Source organism: Peromyscus californicus, unplaced genomic scaffold (assembly GCF_007827085.1).
Source record: "Peromyscus californicus insignis strain IS unplaced genomic scaffold, ASM782708v3 Scaffold_3__1_contigs__length_106647218, whole genome shotgun sequence".
NCBI classification, from domain to species: Eukaryota; Metazoa; Chordata; class Mammalia; order Rodentia; family Cricetidae; genus Peromyscus; species Peromyscus californicus.
In genome coordinates this window covers 25,730,209-25,750,472 of record NW_026294551.1, presented here as the reverse complement: position 1 = coordinate 25,750,472, position 20,264 = coordinate 25,730,209, and the positions used below count along the sequence as shown (strand labels likewise).

Here is a 20,264-nt window from a genome sequence, read left to right as displayed (position 1 = left end):
GGAGGAGGCGACGGGGGAGGGGCAGGTGGGGAGATCCGGCTGGAGGGGAGGCTCCGTCTCCTTCCTTCCTGGTTCCTGCAGCAGCTGCTACCACTGCTCAGCTCTGTGAAGAGGTAGCCGGTGACTCAGGGACAGTGACTCAGAGGCGGATCAGTGTACGGACCAAGAAGCACTGGCGTCCATGGACCCTGGGGTAAGGGGGCCTTGCTGGCACCGCCTGACATTCCTGGGAGGGTTTCCTCTCCTCTGCAGCTGGTGGGTCCGCTCCTCCAGGAAAGAGGCTGAGAATGGTGGTGGTTGGGAAGACACTCACGTGCCTCGACTGGACTCTCCTTCCTATGGGTGGACACCTCCCACCTCTGTGGGGGGCCAGCATTAAACGCCCGAGTCCTAGGGGCCACGACAAGGCCATAGACATACCCAAACACCGGAAGAGTTTGGAAACTTTGAATGGCTGAATGCAGGAGTTTCCCCTTGGGTCAGCCTCTTGCAGCCTGGGTCCTTCTGCTGTGACCTCCTGGCCACACTGACACAGTCACTTCCCTGTCCCTTCTGGGCCTCAACTCCTCAGGTGCTTGCTAGCTGCATAAGCTCTGAGCCGCTTCCCCAGACACAGGGCAACATCACCCCTCCGGTCCCCTCCCCCTGCTCATACACACATAGAGCCTCATGCATTATTGATCTCCTGGCGGAGCCAGGATGGCCAGAGCCAGTGCCAAGGGCGCCTGTGGGTACTGCTGCGGGACCTGGACATGTTCCTGGCCACCTCTTCTCCCACCCACAGTGTCTCAGCCAGCCAGTGTCCTGCTCCTTCTGGGTGGGAGGTGCTCCTCAGGAGCACAGAGGACATTGTTGAAAGGGGTGGGGTAAAAAGAAATCCCAGGTGGGTATCCTCCGGGCATGTGAAAATAGGACTGTCTCAAACCTCAGTTTCCCCATGCAGAAAATGGGAGCACAAGAACTGGCCGCTAAGAGGCTGATTAGTAGAAGTTGGAGGGGTGGTCTGCAGGGCTATTGTGGCAGAGGAGTTGCCAAGCCATGGAGATAGGCAAAGAGGTCCCAGAGGAAAAGGCAGCTGGGCTGAGGAGTCCTTGCCCGCCTAGACTCTGAGCCCTTCCATCTCTTCTTAGACCCCCTTCCTTCTTCCCTGCCCAGCCTCAAGAAAACAGCGTTTCCTGGATCCCTGGGGTGTATGCCCCAGGTGGAGCCACAGGCTGGCTGCTCGCTTACCCCTCCTGGCAGTGGCCACAGTGGGGGTTGAGTGGGTGCTGCCGCCTAGGCTCTTGGTGGTGTCAGGGCATACTGAGGGTGTGGGGATGGTGTGTGAGTGCAGGATGTGTATCTTAGTGCAGGAGAGACCAAAGGTAGGAACATGACAGCAGGGGAGTATTCATGGGTCTTTCTTCTGCTTCAAGGGCTCCCACAGGACAAAGTGACACTCTTCCCTGTCTACCCTGCTCTACCCTCCTCATCAGGAAGTACCCTCTCCTTCCTCATGGACTTCCAAGAAAGGGACACTCCCTCCCTGGCTGAGAGTACTCAATCGTCAAAGCCCAGTAGTACCCAGCAGGTCTGAGCAGAAAAGCAGTGACGGGTGGGCCTAGCTTGGGTCCCTGGGGGATGGACTGAGGTAGTGGGCTCACCAGTTGCTGCCCTGCATCTACGCTGGATTTCAGGCCTCCGAGCTGTGGGAGGTGGTGGAGGAGCCTCGGGGCAGACTGGGAGCAGAGGACATCATGCCTGAGAGACAGGAAGGACACCTGCTCAAGAAGAGGAAGTGGCCTCTTAAGGGCTGGCACAAGGTAGGATGTCAGGGCAAGGGAGGAGCTCCATGTGGGAGACTGCTAGACAGCCCTGGCATTCATGTGTGGTGAAGGAGAAGAAAAACGTGTGTTTGTTTGCTCTCTCCCTACCCCATGCTCTTGGCTGCCCGCTCCTGCCCCTCCCACACAGAGGTACTTTGTGCTTGAGGATGGGATCCTCCACTATGCCACCACCCGACAAGATGTAAGTCAGGTTCCAGGTTTGGGGTGTGGGAGGAGCCTGCCCCAGAATGTTCTGAGCAGGTGGGGTGTCTTGAGTTAACCAGAGCAGGGTCCGACTCTCACTCAGTTCTACTTTCAGCAACCTATGTCAAGTTACTGTTGGCTTTCTGCAGCCTTAGGCTCCACATCTGCAGATTCAACAATTTAAATACACACACACACACACACACACACACACACACACACACACACACACACACACACACTTTGAAAGTATACCTGTACTGAACACATAGAGGTTTTCTTCTCACTATGATTCCCTAGGGTCACCATTCCCACAGCAGGTACATAATGGCATTAGGTCTTAGAAGTCACCCAAAAATGGCTGACGGGCACAGAGATGGATATAGGTTGTGTGTAGAAACTGTACCTTTCACCGTGAGAGACCAGCATATGCGCATTTTGGTTTCCTTTGTGGCTCCTAGAACCCAAAATACCATCAGACAATTGCTTCCCTGGGCCTCAACCTCCTTCCTGCTGACGTGGGGTGGGGGACACACTCAGCCGCCTGTGCACTTATCTGGATGATGCCCGTTGCAAACCAAGTGCCCCAGAAATGGGAGCTTTGTCCCCCTGTCCTTGTCGTCCTCTCGTGCTGGGAACAAGGAACAAGGCTGCGCTCCCCGGTTCCTTCCAAGGGGTCTTCTTTCCCCCACCATGTAGAGTTCCGGGGGGGGGGCGCGGGGTGGTGGTATTTTTTTCTTGCTTGCTGGCTTCTCAGACCTGCAAGAAGTTGGACATGCAGATGAGGTGATGAACAAGCCCCTTTATATGAGATTTGAGGTGCGTGGCCCTTGAGTCTAGTGTGGCCTCTAGGAGGTGGTGACTCTGTGCTTCTGGGACCCTCAAACCAGTCCCCTGTCTCCCACCAACCCTCCACTCCAGATCGCCAAGGGGAAGCTCCACGGCTCCATCGATGTCCGGCTATCAGTCATGTCCATCAACAGAAAGGCCCAGCGCATTGACCTTGACACAGAAGACAACATCTACCACCTAAAGGTGACACCCGTGGGAACAAAGTATTCTGGGCACTAGCCTGGCAGAAGTGTCAGGGCACAAACGTAGGAGCTGAGGGGTCTTCTCTGAGTCTGACAAGATGAGAGTTTCCGTTGTCTGAAACAGCCGGGAGTGGGCCCACTCTCATGGTTGACTGTTACGTGAATAGATACAGAGCTTGGAGCTCTGATGCTTGGAGTGTCACACTGTCTGTCTGCAATAGGGCTTTTTTGTTTGTTTGTTTGTTTTTTGTGTTTTGTTTTTCGAGACAGGGTTTCTCTGTGTAGCTTTGTGCCTTTCCTGGATCTCGCTCTATAGACCAGGCTGGCCTCGAACTCACAGAGATCCACCTGCCTCTGCCTCCCGAGTGCTGGGATTAAAGGCGTGTGCCACCCCTGCCCGGCTGCAATAGGGTTTTGTACAAACTGGGCGCTCTAGGGAAATTCCCTGCTTGCCTAGAGATCAGAGACCTGACTTTTTTGCTCCTGGGAAGCAACCCTTCCCTTCTTATCTCTCTCCATCATTTCTACAGATCAAATCCCAGGACCTGTTCCAGAGCTGGGTGGCCCAGCTCCGAGCCCATCGCTTGGCCCAGCGTCCGGACATGCCCGGTGCCACTCACCGAAAGGTAAGATGGGCCCTGGAGTGAGGGCGGGTGATGTGAAGATTTAGGAATGGAGGCTGTGGGGAACTGAGACCCAGAGAGCTGGGCGCCATCCTTCCTGACCCTGGCTTACCCCCACAGGTTCCTGGTACCCAGATGCTAACAGCAGGTAGTGCCTCAGCCTTACCTGGGGTTGGCCCTCGAGAGAAAGTGTCATCCTGGCTGAGGGACAGTGATGGGCTAGACCGCTGCTCTCATGGTGAGGGTCCCTGGCCCAGAGCCTCTGTGGGTAGGGCCCATGTTCTTAGATCTGGGCAGGGAACACCAAGGAAAATGTTACCTTTATCACCTTCTCAGAGGGACCCCCTCTGCTGGGGGAGACACCCTTTGCCTCCAAGATGATCAAATCTTAGTGCCCCGAGGAGCCCCAACTTAGAGAAGAGAGTAGAATCATCATGCCCTAGGCACGTAGCAGGAACAGAGAGACTCCTGCCTGAGGCCAATGCGGTAAAATTCTAGAATTGTGTTCCTGCAGTAGGAGACCAAGACAGTGACCCAGAGAGAGAGAGCAGTGTGTGTAAATAAGGAGAGACAGATAGTGGGACACCCAGCCCGGGCACAGGCAGAAGAGGTGAGGGGTAGTCTGTGAACAGGGTGGGGTAGGCTACTGGCCTCCCAGAAAATCAGGAACGGCTATGCCACAGAACTGGAAATGCTCTGGGCTCCTGAACAGAGAGGAGACAGTGTCAGGCTCTCCCTGGCTGCCAGCTTTATCTTTGGATGTAAAGAAACTGAGGGGACAGTCCGGAAACCTTGGCACCTCCAGGAGAGCAATGCCCCTCCTTCCTTCTCCCCCAGCGCTTTCGGAATGCCAGGGTAAGCTCCAGGAGTTACACAGACTCCTTCAGAGCCTGGAGTCCCTACACCGAATCCCCTCGGCCCCTGTGATCCCAACACACCAGGTAAGGGTCAAGGGAGGAGGCAGGGACTGCTCAGGGCCCCTCATCCCCATCCCTTCATGGGGCCGGCCTGCCTGCCCCCTACAGCAGACTCCAGGCTCTCTTTGCTCCTTTTATCCGGGTCACTGCCAGCATGCCACACCCATGTGCTTGGACGATCTGTGCTCTCCTCCATGGCTTTTCCCAACCCAGTGGGTGAGGGAAATTACTCTTCCTCAACTTGCCAGGCCTCAGTGACAACTGAGAGACCCAAGAAGGGGAAACGGACCAGTCGCATGTGGTGCACACAAGGCTTTGCCAAGGATGACACCATTGCACGGGTGAGCTGGGGTGCAAGCCCCAGGTTGCAGGGATGCCATGTCCTGGAGGAAGCTGTCCCTTCACCCCTCCTGTTCACCGACAGGTTGGTCGTCTCCATGGCTCTGTTCCCAACCTGTCTCGGTACCTGGAGTCTCGGGACTCTTCTGGCCACCGTGGGCTGCCACCTCCAGACTACGCCCACCTGCAGCGCAGTTTCTGGGCCTTGGCCCAGAAGGGTAAGTACAGGCTAGGTGGTGGTCAGGAGTGGGTCAAGAGGTTGGGAGAGGAAGGAGGGTCTGACCATCTGGCCTGCCCCTGGCAGTGCACCACTCCCTCAGCAGCGTCCTGGTTGCCCTCACCACAGAACGGGATCGACTGAGAGACCTGCATCAGGGCTCAGAGCTGTCGAGGATGGCGGTGAGCCTCAGGGACATGGCAGCTGATCAGAGGGAGGGCCTGAGACTGAGGACTGCAGGTCCCACGGGCGAATCTGTGCCAGGGCTCAGAGTTGACAGAAGCTGTCCCTGAGTGGGTGAGGGTGGCAGTGGGGGGGATTTCACCTTCCCACACCTAGTCCCTCACCCTCTGCCTCAGGTCTCTGAGGCCCCAGATGGTCAGAGACGCCTCCACTCACTATCCATCTCCTCAGACACCACAGCGGACTCCTTCAGTTCCCTCAACCCGGAGGAGGTAAGGATCTAGGGTGGACAGTGGATGCTATCTTTCCGGGGCTTTCTCTCCAGGGCGTGAGGGCCAGGGGCAGGGCACAGGGTTGATTTGGAGTCTAGAAGTAGGTGGCAGAAGGGTAAGAGGGGATCCAGCTTGCTTTTCTCTCACATACCATCACAGCTCTCTCGGCGGGTCCTGCAGACGGCTTGTACTTCATGTCTTGCTCTGTTTGCCGTACTGAGGCTGGAACCTGGGGCCTTGCACATGCGAGGCAAGCAGGCTCCTCTGAGCCACACGTCCAGCCTCTGAGGACTTTTGCTTTTGCTTCAGAGCCCACGAGGCATTGGTTCTTACCCTCCACCAGTCCTGCCCAGCCTTTGACATTCCAGTGTGGCATTGTCGTGTACAAAATTCACACTCAAGAACCACATCACCGGGTTAACAACCACAAAAAAAAATTTTTTTTTTTGTTTATAATGTTTTCAGTAAGTTTATGACTTTGTACTGGGCTGCGTTCATGGCCACTCTTGGCTGTGTTCAGTTGTGTACAGCTCATGGACCACAGGTTGGACATGTCTGCATCATGAAACCAAACCCCAGAGATTCTAGTCGATGGGCTGGTGGTCCCGCAGTCGTAAACAGGCTGAATTAGAGTCTGCGTGTGGTGCCACTGCATGCCAGCTGTGTGTTCCGAGTCCCGGTCTTCTAGTCTTCATGGTGGGGACACAGCTGTACCTGTCCATGGCGGGGGCGGGGGGCAGTGATCCTGATTTAGGGGGCCAGTGCAGGAAAAGGGTTTGGAGCCAGGCTCTGTTGGTGCCCATCACCTCTTCCAAGCCCAGATTTTCTCCTGTCCCTCAACCCTTCTGTTCCCCTCTGCTACTCCTCCTGCTTGGCAGGAGTCGCGTCTGGTGGGGGAGGTGGGATGGCTGGCCTCTCCAGGAACTCACTCCAGTGGCCTCCGAGGTCTCACGTCCATCTGGCTTCCACAGCAAGAAGCTCTGTACATGAAAGGCCGAGAGCTGACCCCCCAGCTGTCCCAGAGCAGTGTGTTGTCCCTCGCTGACTCCCACACAGAGTTCTTCGATGCCTGTGAGGTTCTTCTTTCCACTAGCTCTTCTGAGAACGAGGTGAGGGAGGAGGAGGCCGGCAGCAGGAGGGAGGGACCGGGGAAGATGGGCTGGGGTTCCAGAGATTCCTGTGTCCTTTCTCCCCACCCTAGCAGCTAGCTGAGAGCACACCCATTGTGTGACTCTTCCGAAACCGCTCCTCCCTGCTTGACATGCCTCACCTTACTGTGGTCTCTGATATCGTCTTCCCACGACCCCATTTCAGCTTTCCTGCTCCTTGACCCTGTCCCCCAAGACCCTGGATCTCAGTACCCCTCAGCTTCCCTTTCCTCTACGTCTTGCCGAGTTCCCCAAGCCCTTTTCTACAAGTCAAGTACCAGTCATGACAGGACGATATCTTAGGGCCAGAAGTCCTTCTTGCCCGGTCTTTTCTCTTTCCATTGAGGGCTAGCTGGTCATATTCTTGCCAGGTCCCGGGCACTGCCATTCCGTCTACCCTACCTATCCACTCTCCCTGATCAGGGCTCTGAGGAAGAGGAGTCATGTACCAGTGAGATCACCACCAGCCTGTCTGAGGAGGTGCTGGACCTCAGGGGAGCCGACTGCTATCAAAAAGGTACCAATGGGATGAGTGGGGAGTGGGACAAGGGTGAAGCGGGGTCCCCTGTAGAGATGATGCTGTTTGCTCATGGCCCGGGTCCCCTGTAGAGATGCTGTTTGCTCATGGCCCGGGTCCCATGTAGAGATGATGCTGTTTGCTCATGGCCCAGGTCCCCTGTAGAGATGCTGTTTGCTCATGGCCCAGGTCCCATGTAGAGATGCTGTTTGCTCATGGCCCGGGTCCCGTGTAGAAGCAGTCCTTTGTGTCTGGTGGGCTTTGGGTAATGATTCCAGAATTGACCTTGGAACCATGAGCTGGGGAATATTTGGAGGACAGTTCTGGGAGGTTGACCAGGCTTGGGAATGGTGCTGACTTTCATTCCAGTAGGCTGGGAGGGCTTCATAGGGTATGACATGTCCCTTAAGAGGGACAGACAGTTTTGCTTCAGTACTTCATTAGCAGAGTAGCTTTGGGCTTGCCATTCTACTTTCTAGAGCCCATTTCCTTTTCTTTCTTCCTTTTTCTCTTTTTATTTTCTGGTTGGTTGAGACAGGGTTTCTCTGTGTAGCCCTGGCTGTCCTAGAACTCAATCTGTAGACCAGGCTGGCTTCGAACTTAAGAAATTCGACTTCCTTTGCCTCCTGAGTGCTAGGATTAAAGGCATGGGCCGCCGGGCAGTGGTGGCGCACGTCTTTAATCCCAGCACTTGGGAGGCAGAACCAGGTGGATCTCTGTGAGTTCAAGACCAACCTGGTCTACAGAGTGAGTTCCAGAACAGTCAGGGCTACACAGAGAAACCTTGTCTCAAAAAAAAGGCATGGGCCACCACTGCCCAGCTTATTTCTTCTTCTATAAAACGGTCTGAGGACAGGAGGCGTAGCTTGGTTGGTAGTGTTTGCCTCATGCATAAAGCCCTGGGTTCAGTCCCCAGCACTGCATAAACCAAGAGCGGTGGCACTGGCCTGTCCTCCCAGCACTCGGGAGGTGGAGGCAGGAGGATCAGATCAAGATTATCCTCAGGCCGGGCGGTGGTGGCGCACGCCTTTAATCCCAGCACTCGGGAGGCAGAGCCAGGCGGATCGCTGTGAGTTCGAGGCCAGCCTGGGCTACCAAGTGAGTTCCAGGAAAGGCGCAAAGCTACACAGAGAAACCCTGTCTCGAAAAACCAAAAAAAAAAAAAAAAAAAAAAAAGATTATCCTCAGCGACATAGAGAGCTCCAACCCAACGAGACCCTGTCCCTGTCCAATATAGTGGGGGGACAGTGGATGATCTGCATCCCAGCATCTGTTTGTCCATCAGGGCACAGAGGCCAGGATGAGACTCAGGCCCAACTTTTTTTTTTTTTTTTTTTTTTTTGGTTTTTCGAGACAGGGTTTCTCTGTGTAGCTTTGCACCTGTCCTGGAACTCACTCTGTAGTCCAGGCCGGCCTTGAACTCACAGAGATCCGCCTGGCTCTGCCTCCCGAGTGCTGGGATTAAAGGCATGCGCCACCACCGCCCGGCTCAGGCCCAGCTTCTGAGCACTTGTGCATGGCAGTGGAACTGTCCTGCCTGGGTGGTTCTTAGCTCTGCTGCCCTTCCAAATCCCCAGGAGCTCACAAGCAGTCAGGTCCTCAGTTACCTCCCGTAGTGGGCAACGCTGGGATGCCTGAGGAGGTTAGGAGGTAGTCCTGTGCAGCGGGCCTGGCACATCTGGACCACCAGTGTCCAGAGGGAGACTGAAGTGACTGCATCGGCCCAGGGGTGTGTGTTCCAGGGATCGCTGTAGGGCCCCCTCGCCGCCGCTGCCTGCCAGCTGCCAGTGGGCCCGGAACCGACGTGAGCCTGTGGAACATCCTCCGCAACAACATCGGCAAAGACCTGTCCAAGGTGTCCATGCCTGTGCAGCTCAACGAGCCGCTCAACACACTGCAGAGGCTCTGTGAGGAGCTGGAGTACAGCAGCCTCCTGGACCAGGCCAGCCGCATGGCTGACCCCTGCGAGCGCATGGTACCCACCCAGGGTCACTCGTTCCTCCCCAGGGTTCTGTCTGTCTTTCCGATCCTGGCTGGGTGGGTCCCTGCTGCTGAAGCACCGCATCAAAACCCCGGACTTAGCTTGCGATGGGCTGCGGTCCCCTTCCTGGGGTCTCGCGGCACCCGTGGCACTCACTCTCCTTGGCCTTCCCACAGGTGTACATTGCAGCCTTTGCCGTGTCTGCCTACTCCTCCACGTACCACCGGGCGGGATGCAAGCCCTTCAACCCGGTCCTGGGAGAGACCTACGAGTGTGAGCGGCCTGATCGGGGCTTCCGTTTTATCAGCGAGCAGGTGGGAGCCCCGAGGTGGGAGGGCTGTTTCCACTGCTGGGGCAGGGGAAGGCCTGGGTTTGGGGGCCAGAAGGTGGGCCAGCGGGGCCAAGGGATGGGGGAGAAGAGGAAGCGGTGGCCCTGTGCCAGGCACCTGCTAATGGGGCAGAGCTCAACAACTCGAGGAGGGGTGCTGAAATCCACAGCCCAAGGTGTTCTGTGCGGGGCAGCGCTGCTAGCTAGGCCTTGAAGGGTGGGTTAGAGAAAGTCCAGGTAAAGAGCTGAAAGATTGGTTTGTTTCGTGTGTGTAGGATAGGGTGAATCGCGTTCAGCAAAGTTACAGACCACTGAAGGCAGGACAGTCTAAACCCTGTGCTTTGTAGGTGAAGGTGAGGTGCATTCTGGGGCTTTATTTGCTTCTAAATCTGAAGGCAGTGGGAGGCATGGGGAACACAGAGAAGGGGTGTGCTCACGGTGGCACTCCGTAAAGAGCACTCAGGCCGTGGTGCGCAACAGTTGGCAGAAGCCATTATCAGGCCATTAACGTCCTCTGCCTGAGAACCGAGGACAACATGCACTTAGCCCGTGGCACCCTGAATTCAAGAGCTGTGTATGTGCCACCACTGACAGAACTCAGCAGCCGGGAGGATGGAGAAGAGCGTGGGGAGCGACCCGGTGCCAGGCACTATGACACGTGATGGGGTGGAGGGCTGGCTGCCCCGAGGAGCTGCCGGCCTTGTGTGGGCAGCAGACTGGAATGCAAGGGGTCCCTTGCAGTGTTGGGAAATGAGGCTGGTGAGGCTGAGGGGAAAGCTGCGTGGTCTTGTCTTCCTAGCTGAGGAGATTCAATGCCTGGGTGCTGATGCCACCTAGCAAGAGAGAAGATGGAAGGGAAGAAAGGAGCTAGCAGCATGCTGCCCCCGGGTGGGACTTCCTCAGCGAAATGTCCTGTCTTAAAGGAAATGTCCTTTAAGGCCTGTAGACCTGGGACTGGGAAAAGGGGACGGATCAGTGGGGTCCCAGCTTAGAGGGTGGGAAAAATCAGGATCCCCTGTGGGATGTGTCACTAGGACCTGGGACCTGGGGGTGCCAGTGACTTCTTGAGTGAAGGACAGAAAGGACAGGGTAGAGATGAAATTACACAGAATGCTGCAGGTATACCCAGCTTGCAGCCCATTGGCTGAGAATGCATCCTGACACATTTGTAGATGACAACATGATATTGCCACATCAAAAGGTTGGGAAAGGCTGGGTGTGGTGGCACATGCCTTTAATCCCAGTACTGGGGAGGTAAAGGCAGAAGGAACTCTGTGAGTTTGAGACGAGTCTGGTCTACATAGTGAGTTCTAGGACAGCCAGGACTATAAAGAGAGACCCTGTCTCAAAAAAATAAAAAAAAAAAAGGAAAAAAAAAAGTGGAAACCCTCAATAAGAGTGAAAGTTAAAAAAAATAAAAAATAAAGCCTGGTTGGGAGACAGAGGCAGGGGGATCTCTGATTTCCAGACCAGCCTGGCCCACAGAGCAAGTTCTGGGACAGTCAGGGTGACACAGAGAAACTTTGTCTCAAAAAAAAAAGGCCAGTGCCCTGGCTCAGCATGTAAGCATGCTTGCCACTAAGGCTGATGACCTGAGTTCAAGCCCATGATTTACTTGGTGGAAAGAGAGAACCAATTCCTGCAAATTGTCCTCTGACCTCCACATACATGCTGTGGTACACATGCTCCCATGCACATACACACATAAAATAAACACACACGTATGTGGATATGTATGCATATATATTAAATTTTGTGTGTGTGGGTGTTTTGCCTGCATGTATGTCTGTACAGTACTTGCACACATGGTGTTGTAAAGGACAAAAGAGGACATCAGGTCCCCTGAACCTGGAGTAACAGATGTGTGTGAGCTGCCATATGGGTTCTAGAAATGGAACTTGGATGTATTTACTTGCATAGGAAGACCCCTGGGAAAGCAGCCAGTGCTCTTAACTGCTGTGCAAACTCTCCAGCACCACCCCATTTACATTTTTAAATAGTGTATGTAAGTAAAAAATGTATGTATGTATATATATATGTGTGTGTGTCTCCAGCACCACCCCATTTACATTTTTAAATAGTGTATGTATATAAAAAATGTATGCATATGTGTGTGTGTGTGTGTGTGTGTGTGTGTGTGTGTGTGTGTGTGTGAGCATGTGAATGCAGTACCCTGGGAGGCCAGGAGGAGGTGCTGGATTTCTTTGGAGCTGTAGCTACAGGATGTTTTGGGAGCTGCCCAGTATATGCTCTTAACTGTTGATCCATCTTTCTACCTGAGTGTGTGTGTGTGTATGTGTTTTAAACTAGGGACTGGAGAGATGGCTCAGGAGTTAGAAGCTCTCATTGCTCTTGTAGAGGACCCAGATTCAGTTTCTAACACCACAATGTCCTTACAACCTACTATAACTCCAGTTCCAGGAGATCTGATGCCCTCTTCTGTTCTTTAGAGGCATATGGTGCATATACCTACATACAGACAAACATACAGCTACATAAATTTGTTGTTGTTGTTTGTTTGTTTATTTGTTTTTTGAGGCAGGGTGTCTCTGTGTAACCCTGGCTGTCTTAGAACTTGCCCTGCACTCTGGGTTGGCTTTGAACTCATAGAAATCCACCTGCCTCTGCCTCCTGAATGCTGGGATTAAAGGTGTGTGCCACCACTGCCTAGTCCAGTTAAATTTTTAAGAAAAAAAATTTAATTCAAAACTAGAAAAAAATGCAGACTATTTTTAAGAAATGTTGTCACAAGGGAAAGAGGAGAAAAGGGTGGTCACCAGAGGGACTATGAGGGGCTGAGACAATTTGTTCGTTTGTTTAGTTTTTGTTGGTGTTGTTTTGCTTTGTTTTTTGAGACACAGTCTTACTGTGTAACCCTGGCTGGTCTTGATCTTGCTATGTAGACATACCTCTGCCTCCTGAGATCAGGGCTTAAAGAGGGTGAAAATTTTACACAGCAGAATAATGTGTACAACAGGAAGGATCCTCCCATCCCGACCTACAGAGGGGGCTTCTGTACTAGTATCCTGCCAGAAATGATGGGCACAGATGCCAGCAGAGACATGCCTATCTAGAAGGGGGAAGCTTAAAACGCACTCATGGAGTGTGTACTCATGGGGGGCTCCCTTCACTCAGTATAAAGCCTTATTCACATTGTCGAGTGTGCCAATAGTTTATTCCCTTTATTAATGACTATCCCTTTGTGTGGAGGGACAATTGGCTTATGTCCTTTTTGATTGACATTTGAATTGTTTCCTGTTTGGGGTATTATGAATAAAAGTGCTATGAATGTTCATGTGGGACATAAAAGGAAGGCTTGCTGCCTAGGATGGGAGGAACAGGAAATCCTTTTGTTCATCGAGAAAGGGCCACATAGAAGGAAAGACTGGGGAGAAGTGGTGTGGGAGGACTGTGGAGTCGTGAAGGAGGAGCTGCTCCGGGCAGGGGAGCCAGCCTGGAAGGGAGGAGGGAGCAGGGAGCAGGAATGAGGCCAGAGTGGGAGGAGTTGCCTTTTCCTGCTCTGTTCTCCCCCCGGACTACAAGGGCAAAAGGGTATGACAGGGTTGGCTCAGGTTTAGGACCTTAGAGGATTTCTGAGTGCTCGAGGCCTAGATTTAGAACTATGTGGAACTGGCTGTTCCCTCAATGGGTTGTGTGTCCAGGTGAGGTCAAAGCCAGGGGTACACAGAGTGGCTGTGTTGCCCTTTTTTTAAAAAGATTTATTCATTTTATTATGTGTGTGTTTGCCTGCAGTATGCCTATGCACATGTTTATAAAGTGCCAGTGGAGGCCAGAAGAGGGCGTCAGAGCTCCTGGAACTTGGAGTTACAGGCTGTTGTGAGCCTCCATGTGGGTGCTGAGAACCGAAACTAGGTTCTCTGAAAGGACAGCCAGTGTTCTTAACTACTGAGACGTCTCCCCGGCCCCTAAGATTTATTTATTATTTTTATTTATGGTGTCTGTGTCTGTGTGTGCCCCAGGTGGACAGGTAGCCATGAAGGCCAGAAGAGAGTGTAGAATCCCTCGGAGCTAGAGTTACAGGTGGTTGTGAACTATTGATGTGAGTTCTGGGAACTGGGTTCAGGTCCTCTGCAAGAGCAGCCAGTGCTTTTAACTGCTGAGCCATCTCTGCAGCCCCTCATGTCAGAAAATGTTTACTCCGTTTATTTACGTGTGTATGTGTATGTATGTATGTATGTATGAGCACATGTGTGCAGCACAGATATGGGGTCAGAGGACAGCTTGTGAAGTCTGTTCTCTCCTTCCACCATGTAGAATCCAGAGAAACTCAGGGTATCATGGTGAAGAGCACGCTTACCCACCTAGCCATGCGCACTGACATTCCTGGCTCATGGTGGGAGCAAGCGGCTGAGGGTGCTGGGTGAGAGGATAGAACTGCTGGGCAGAAGGGAGGGAACCAGGACGGTGTCGGGCAGACCACAAGAAAGCCGACTAGTGAGGAATCTTGGCTGCAGCTGGAGACAGAATGACAGGGAACTGGGAGGCGTGGAGGCTAGGCTGCGGTAATGTCCGAGCTGAAGGTCGCAGATGTGGAGACATTCCAAGTGAGGATAAGGCCAAGAGTTCCCAAGAGGGTGGAGTAGAGCCAGCAGGATGTGAGCAGCTGTCTGGGGAGGAGGCAGATGGAGAGGGTCCTTGGGGAGGGCTGGGTTTCAGGGCAGAGATTGGAGGCCCTGTTTGGTATGTTGGCGGGGAATGTCTGGCCAAAGCTGCTTAAGGGCTCCATCACCAGGATCAGTCGGTGGCCAGCAAGGCAGAAGAACAAGGAGAACACGATGGGGGTGGGGGTGGGGGGGGGTAATGGACTTGGATGGTGCCTGGAGATTGCAGGAACAAATGACTTGGAAATAACTGATTCAAGCTGTACAGTGGTGGTGCAGGCCTTTAATCTCAGCACTGGGGAGGCAGGTCAGCCTGGTCTATAGAGGGTTCCAGGACGGCAGGGAGATTACACAGAGAAACCCTGTCTCAAAAACAAAGCAAACAAACAGAAAAGAATTAACTGATTCCCCTGAAACTAGGTAGGAATCGGAGAATTAGGGAGGGGGGAGGTTAGGAGAAGACCCCAAGCTCCTCAGGGGCAGTGTTAAGGACTTCTTTGCTTATCAAGGTCTCCCATCATCCCCCGATCTCCGCATGTCATGCAGAGTCTGAGAACTTCATCTTCTGGCAAGGTAAGGGGTGTGGGGCTGGATGGGCACAAAGGTCATGGGCAGTAGGGTGGGGGTGGCTGGAACACTCTGGATCACTCTGGCCTTATCTCTGCTTCCCTGCCCGCCCCCGCAGACATGAAGTGGAAGAACAAATTCTGGGGCAAATCCCTGGAGATCGTACCTGTGGGGACAGTCAACGTCAGCCTGCCTAGGTGAGTACTGTAACTCCCAGTGGCCAGGCCTGCCCATGGGCCTTCTCCTGGCTGCCAGCGGGGCCCGGGCTGTGGCAGGATAGAAGGCTCTAGTCTAGCCTGAAGCTGCTGGAGGTGACAGCAGACTGTGTTTGTACATTTCACACCTACATTTGCTTCAGTTACTGTAAAGAAGGTGAGATATCCGAGACCCGGGGTGGGGGCCTAACGAGGTCATCTGACTAAGTGTCTTTCACAACTTTTTGATCATCACTCGCATCAAGAAATGCACTTGAGCCGGGCGGTGGTGGCGCACGCCTTTAATCCCAGCACTCGGGAGGCAGAGCCAGGCGGATCTCTGTGAGTTCGAGGCCAGCCTGGGCTACCAAGTGAGTTCCAGGAAAAGGCGCAAAGCTACACAGAGAAACCCTGTCTCGAAAAACCAAAAAAAAAAAAAAAAAAAAAAAGAAATGCACTTGAGACTTCAAACCAACATGCATGTGAGGCACCCCCACCCCTCCAGACACACACACACAGAAATCTAAATGGATGCTGGGACTAATGGATCACAAACCATGTTTGAAGACCCTCATCTCAGCTGGGTGTGGCGGTGCATGCCTTTAATCCCATCACGTGGGAAGCAGAGACAGCCCTGTCTACAAAATGAGTTCCAGGATAGCAAGGGCTACACAGAGAAACCCTGTGTCCAAAAAACAAAAAACAAAAACAAGCGAACAAACAAGAAAAGAAAAAAAGAAAACCTTCATCCAAGTTCATCTTGCAGATGGGCAGCAGAAGCTGAAAAGGAAAGGGGCCTTTTACTAAGAGTGGCAGGGGCTTGATGTGACGGCGCACACTGATTTTAGTCCCAGCGCTTGAAAGGCTGAAGCAAGTGGGTATCTGTGGGGTCAAGGCAGCCTGGGCTGTACAGTGAGACCCTGTCTCAAAAAACCCAGAACTAGCCAGGTGGCTGTGGCGCATGCCTTTAATCCCAGCACTCGGGAGGCAGAGACAGGTGGATCTCTGTGAGTTCGAGGCTAGCCTGGGCTACAGAATGAGTTCCAGGAAAGGGTCTAAAGCTACATAGAGAAACCCTGTCTTGACAAAAAAACAACAACAACAACAAAAAAAAACCAAAAAAACCCAGAGCTAAAGCGTGTCAGTGATCTTTCCTAGTCTCTCATTTCCGTGACTTAGGCACTCAGGAACTTTGTTGTGAATTCAGACATGCTCAGTGGAGCGTCCTGTGATGGCAACTCCACTTGACAAACAAGAGTCTTGCCTCACAGAGTTGGTGCCAGGACTCGGTGGTACTCATTTCAGGCCCGTGAGACTCGATCCAGGAAGACAGGAGCGTTTGCACCCACAGCCCACTTGTTTCCCACGGCTGGCTGACTCCTGCCTTCATGTGCCCTGTCTCTCTCAGGTTTGGGGACCACTTTGAGTGGAACAAGGTGACGTCCTGTATTCACAACATCCTGAGTGGCCAGCGCTGGATTGAGCACTACGGAGAGGTGCTTATCCGAAACACACAGGATAGCTCCTGCCACTGCAAGATCACCTTCTGCAAGGTAGGCGTGCCCCCCGTCCCGCCGCCCACCCCGACCCGCCTCTCCACCCTGGGGGAAGGGGGGAGCCCCTCACTCAGGCCCTGCCTTCTCCACCCTAGGCCAAGTACTGGAGTTCCAACATCCACGAGGTACAAGGTGCCGTGCTTAGCCGGAGTGGTCGCGTCCTCCACCGCCTCTTCGGGAAGTGGCATGAGGGGCTGTACCGTGGCCCCCCACCGGGTGGGCAGTGCATTTGGAAACCCAGTAAGTGGGGTGTCCAGGGAGGGTTGGGGAGGGTGAGGATGGCTGCGACACAGTCCACCTGCCCCAGCCCCTTGCCTCCCCCAGATTCGATGCCCCCAGACCATGAGCGAAACTTCGGCTTCACTCAGTTCGCCTTGGAGCTGAACGAGCTGACGGCAGAGCTGAAACGGACACTGCCTTCCACCGACACACGGCTACGGCCTGACCAGAGGTCAGTGCCTGGCCGACCTCCCCAGGAACTCCTTAAAATGGGGACGGGGCAGGGGGCCTCGGCTTTGGGAAGCCCCGACTAGCCAGCGCACTGACTCACGCCCGGATCATCAGGTATCTGGAGGAGGGGAACATACAGGCCGCTGAGGCCCAGAAGAGGAGGATAGAGCAGCTGCAGCGAGACAGGAGAAGAGTGATGGAGGAGAACAACATAGTGCACCAGGCGCGCTTCTTCAGGTGCTTCAGCCCCGCCCGCCTGCCCCTCTGGGTCCCCTGCAGCCCGCCTGGCTCCTCACTACCCGCTTAGGCTTTGACTAGGGTGGACTGTGGGAGGCAGCACCGGGAGCTAGCCTGCCTTCTGCCGTCCTCAACCCACACCTACTGCTGCTCTTCCCCCAGGCGGCAGACGGACAGCAGCGGCAAGGAGTGGTGGGTGACCAACCATACCTACTGGAGGCTGCGCGCTGAGCCAGGCTATGGGAACCTGGATGGGGCTGTGCTCTGGTAGCCCTGGCCTCGGGGCAGGAGACTCTGGGTCCTTACTCCTGCCCCCATTCCTCCCTTGGACATATGGGTGAGGTCAGGCTCCCGCTCACTGCCCTTGAGGGCAAAGGGGCAGCCAAGCCTCCAGCCCTCTCCCCTCTGCTGGCCAGAGGGGCTGTATCTCAGCACACTCCCATTCCACCGTTGGGGTGGAAGTGGGAATCTGCTTCCCAGTCTTGTGACCCCAGCAGCTGGCATGTCAGACCCTGCTCGATCAGCCACCCTCCTCATCTGGGAGTGTTTCGGGGAGATGCCAGGTTCCTCAGATTTGCTCCCCATTTTAGTGCCTTCCTAGGACACAGGGGGCCCCCTTGATGCTACCCAGACTTTCTGTGCCCAGAGCGCTGGCCGTGCTGCAAGGTTGAGTGAAGGAGAGGAGATGCCCTTCTTCCCTTCTGTCCTCTCTTCAGTATCTTCCCTCTGCCCTGGCCCGTCCCTTGTCCTGCATCTCCAAAACTGCAAAGCACCTGCCGCTCCCAGCGCCTCCAGCCCAGGCCCAAGACTGGTCCCTTCAGGCTCAGCTTAGCAGAAGCCCCAGAGTGGACGAGCCTCTCCAAGAGGTGTGGAGCAGGCTGAGGTGCCTGGCCTCAGACTCACCCAGGAGGGAGTGAGTCAGTGTGAGTTTGTGTAGGAGTGTGTGTGTGTGTGTGTGTGTGTGTGTGTGTGTGTGTGTGTGTGCGTACTGTGTCCTGTGTCCTGCTTGCTGGCGAGCAGGATTCCTAATGTAGCCAGGACACCACCGCTGCTGGTGTCTGCCACTGTTGCTGCTCATTTTCTCAGTTTGCCTGAGTCAGGTGAATTGCTAGAACATTCCAAGCTCCAATAAAGACTGTCCTACACTTTGGCCTGTGTCCACTCATTGAAAAATAGAGTTCTGGGGAAGGCTCCCAGGCCCTGCTGTGTGTTGACTCCTGTCGCTCCAAAAGGTCCGTTTCCAAAGGAGTAGGGATGTAGCGCAGGGGTAGAGTGCTTGCCTAGCATGAAGAAGGCCAATCCTGGGTTCAGTCCTCAGCACTGGCCAAGGACTAGGGGAAGAGTTTGACAAAAGTTAACTTATTTGGGCTAGCAAGATGGCTCAGAGAGTGAAGATGTGCTGCCTTGCATCTGATAACCTGAGTCGTCCCTGGAGCCCATGTAAAGGTGGAGTGAGCTGACTCCATAAAGTTGTCCTCTATCATACATGTGCCATGGCGTGCACACACGTGTACACACACACACACATGCACACACACACACACACACACACACACACATGTTCCTGTTCCTGGAACTGTGCTCTTATTTGGAAGCAGGGACTTGGCTGATTCAACTGGTTCCTTGTGAGAACAAGGGAAGTTGGGCACAGGGAAGAGGGAAGGGCACTATGGCAAACGGGTCATCTGGGAGTATGCCCTCTGGGAGGTGGGCAAACTGGCTGGACACCCCACAGCCAGGAAGGTCTAGAATGCTATAAGCCAGCAGAAGCAGAAGACGGCTCTGAGCCCCTGAGAAGGAGAGGGCCCTGTTGACATACCGACTTTCAGACCTCTGGCCTCAGCTGTGTGGTTTTGTTTGCCTGGTTTTTGTATGTGCATGGTCATGTGTGGGGGTGTGTCTGTATGGTGTGGATGTGCACACGTGTATTTTCACGTGGAGATCAGAGGACAGCCTCAAATGTCCTTTCTCTGGCACCTTCCATCTTTTCATTTGTTTGAGACAGGGTCTCCCACTGGCCTGGGATGTCACTAAGAAGGGTGTAGGCTAGCTGGCTGGTGAAGTCCATGACATTCCCAGTATCCATCTTCCATCTTGTCAGTGAGACGACAACATGCATTTTTTCTTTTTTTTAAAATAATTTATTTAACTTTATTTTATGTGCATTGGTGTGAAGGTGTTAGATCCCCTGGAATTGGAGTTACAGACAGTTGTGAGCTACCACATGGGTGCTGGGAAATGAACCCAGGTCCTCTGAAAGAGAAGCCAGTGCTCTTAACCTCTGAGCCATATCTCCAGCCCTGATAACATGCATTTTTTTTTTTCCGAGACAGGGTTTCTCTGTGTAGCTTTGTGCCTTTCCTGGATCTCGCTCTGTAGACCAGGCTGGTCTCGAACTCACGGAGATCCGCCTGGCTCTGCCTCCCAAGTGCTGGGATTAAAGGCGTGCGCTACCACCACCCGGCAACATGCATTTTCATAGGGTTCTGGGAACCCAAACTCGGGTCCTTGGCACTTGAGAAGCAAGCAATTTAGTTAGTGACCTGTCATCTGTCTGTCTCCTTTCTCTGTGTGTGTCTCCAGTTTGTTTTATTGAGACAGTGTTTATTCTATGCCCAGGCTCCCTGGACCACCCTATGTAGCCCAGCCTGGCCTTGAACCTTCAGTGTTCAGCAACCCTTTTGTCTCAGCCCCTGCACTGCCGTTACCTGAGCCACCACACCCAACTGCAGGGTGGTGTTTCAAAAGGAGTATGTTTCATGCTTTTAAAATGCCCCCATCCACTGGGTGGTGGTGGCACATGCCTTTAATCCCAGCACTGGGGAGGCAGAGGCAGGCGGATCATTGTGAGTTCAAGGCCAGCCTGGTCTATAGAGCAATCCAGGACAGCCAGAGCTAACAGAGAAACCCTGTCTTGAAAATAACCAAAAAAAAAAAAAAAAAAAAAAAAAAAAAAAAAAAAAAAAAAAAGCCCCCATCACCTCCTGGTTCCCTGTTTGGCTGAAACAGAGGGTCTCGGTCCATGTTCAGACCCTCCCTTCTCTCACGGGGCTTCTTTGGTGTCTCGGAG

The 20,264-nt window shown here is 53.7% G+C and overlaps 1 protein-coding gene across 1 annotated transcript; it reads left to right on the top strand.

Moving 5' to 3' along the window:
- The first annotated feature begins 21 nt into the window (after nt 1-21).
- Osbpl7 (oxysterol binding protein like 7) lies at nt 22-18,344 on the top strand. The gene is made up of 23 exons (XM_052756333.1): nt 22-193; nt 1,416-1,570; nt 1,677-1,802; nt 1,954-2,007; nt 2,931-3,044; nt 3,574-3,669; nt 3,787-3,904; nt 4,504-4,607; nt 4,832-4,924; nt 5,008-5,140; nt 5,227-5,321; nt 5,499-5,594; nt 6,566-6,703; nt 7,166-7,259; nt 9,002-9,234; nt 9,417-9,554; nt 14,700-14,763; nt 14,876-14,954; nt 16,360-16,504; nt 16,603-16,747; nt 16,832-16,958; nt 17,072-17,194; nt 17,357-18,344. The coding sequence occupies exons 2-23, from the start codon at nt 1,496-1,498 to the stop codon at nt 17,463-17,465; spliced, it is 2,499 nt and encodes an 832-aa protein (XP_052612293.1). The 5' UTR covers nt 22-193; nt 1,416-1,495; the 3' UTR covers nt 17,466-18,344.
- The last annotated feature ends 1,920 nt before the right edge of the window (nt 18,345-20,264 follow it).

Bases quoted from the DNA above. Each gene is read 5' to 3' on its own strand.
- Osbpl7 (XM_052756333.1), top strand. From the start codon at position 1,496: ATGGACTTCCAAGAAAGGGACACTCCCTCCCTGGCTGAGAGTACTCAA. The intron at 1,571-1,676 runs GTCTGAGCAGAA...GCTGGATTTCAG, and splicing joins AGCCCAGTAGTACCCAGCAG to GCCTCCGAGCTGTGGGAGGT. The intron at 7,260-9,001 runs GTACCAATGGGA...TGTGTGTTCCAG, and splicing joins AGCCGACTGCTATCAAAAAG to GGATCGCTGTAGGGCCCCCT.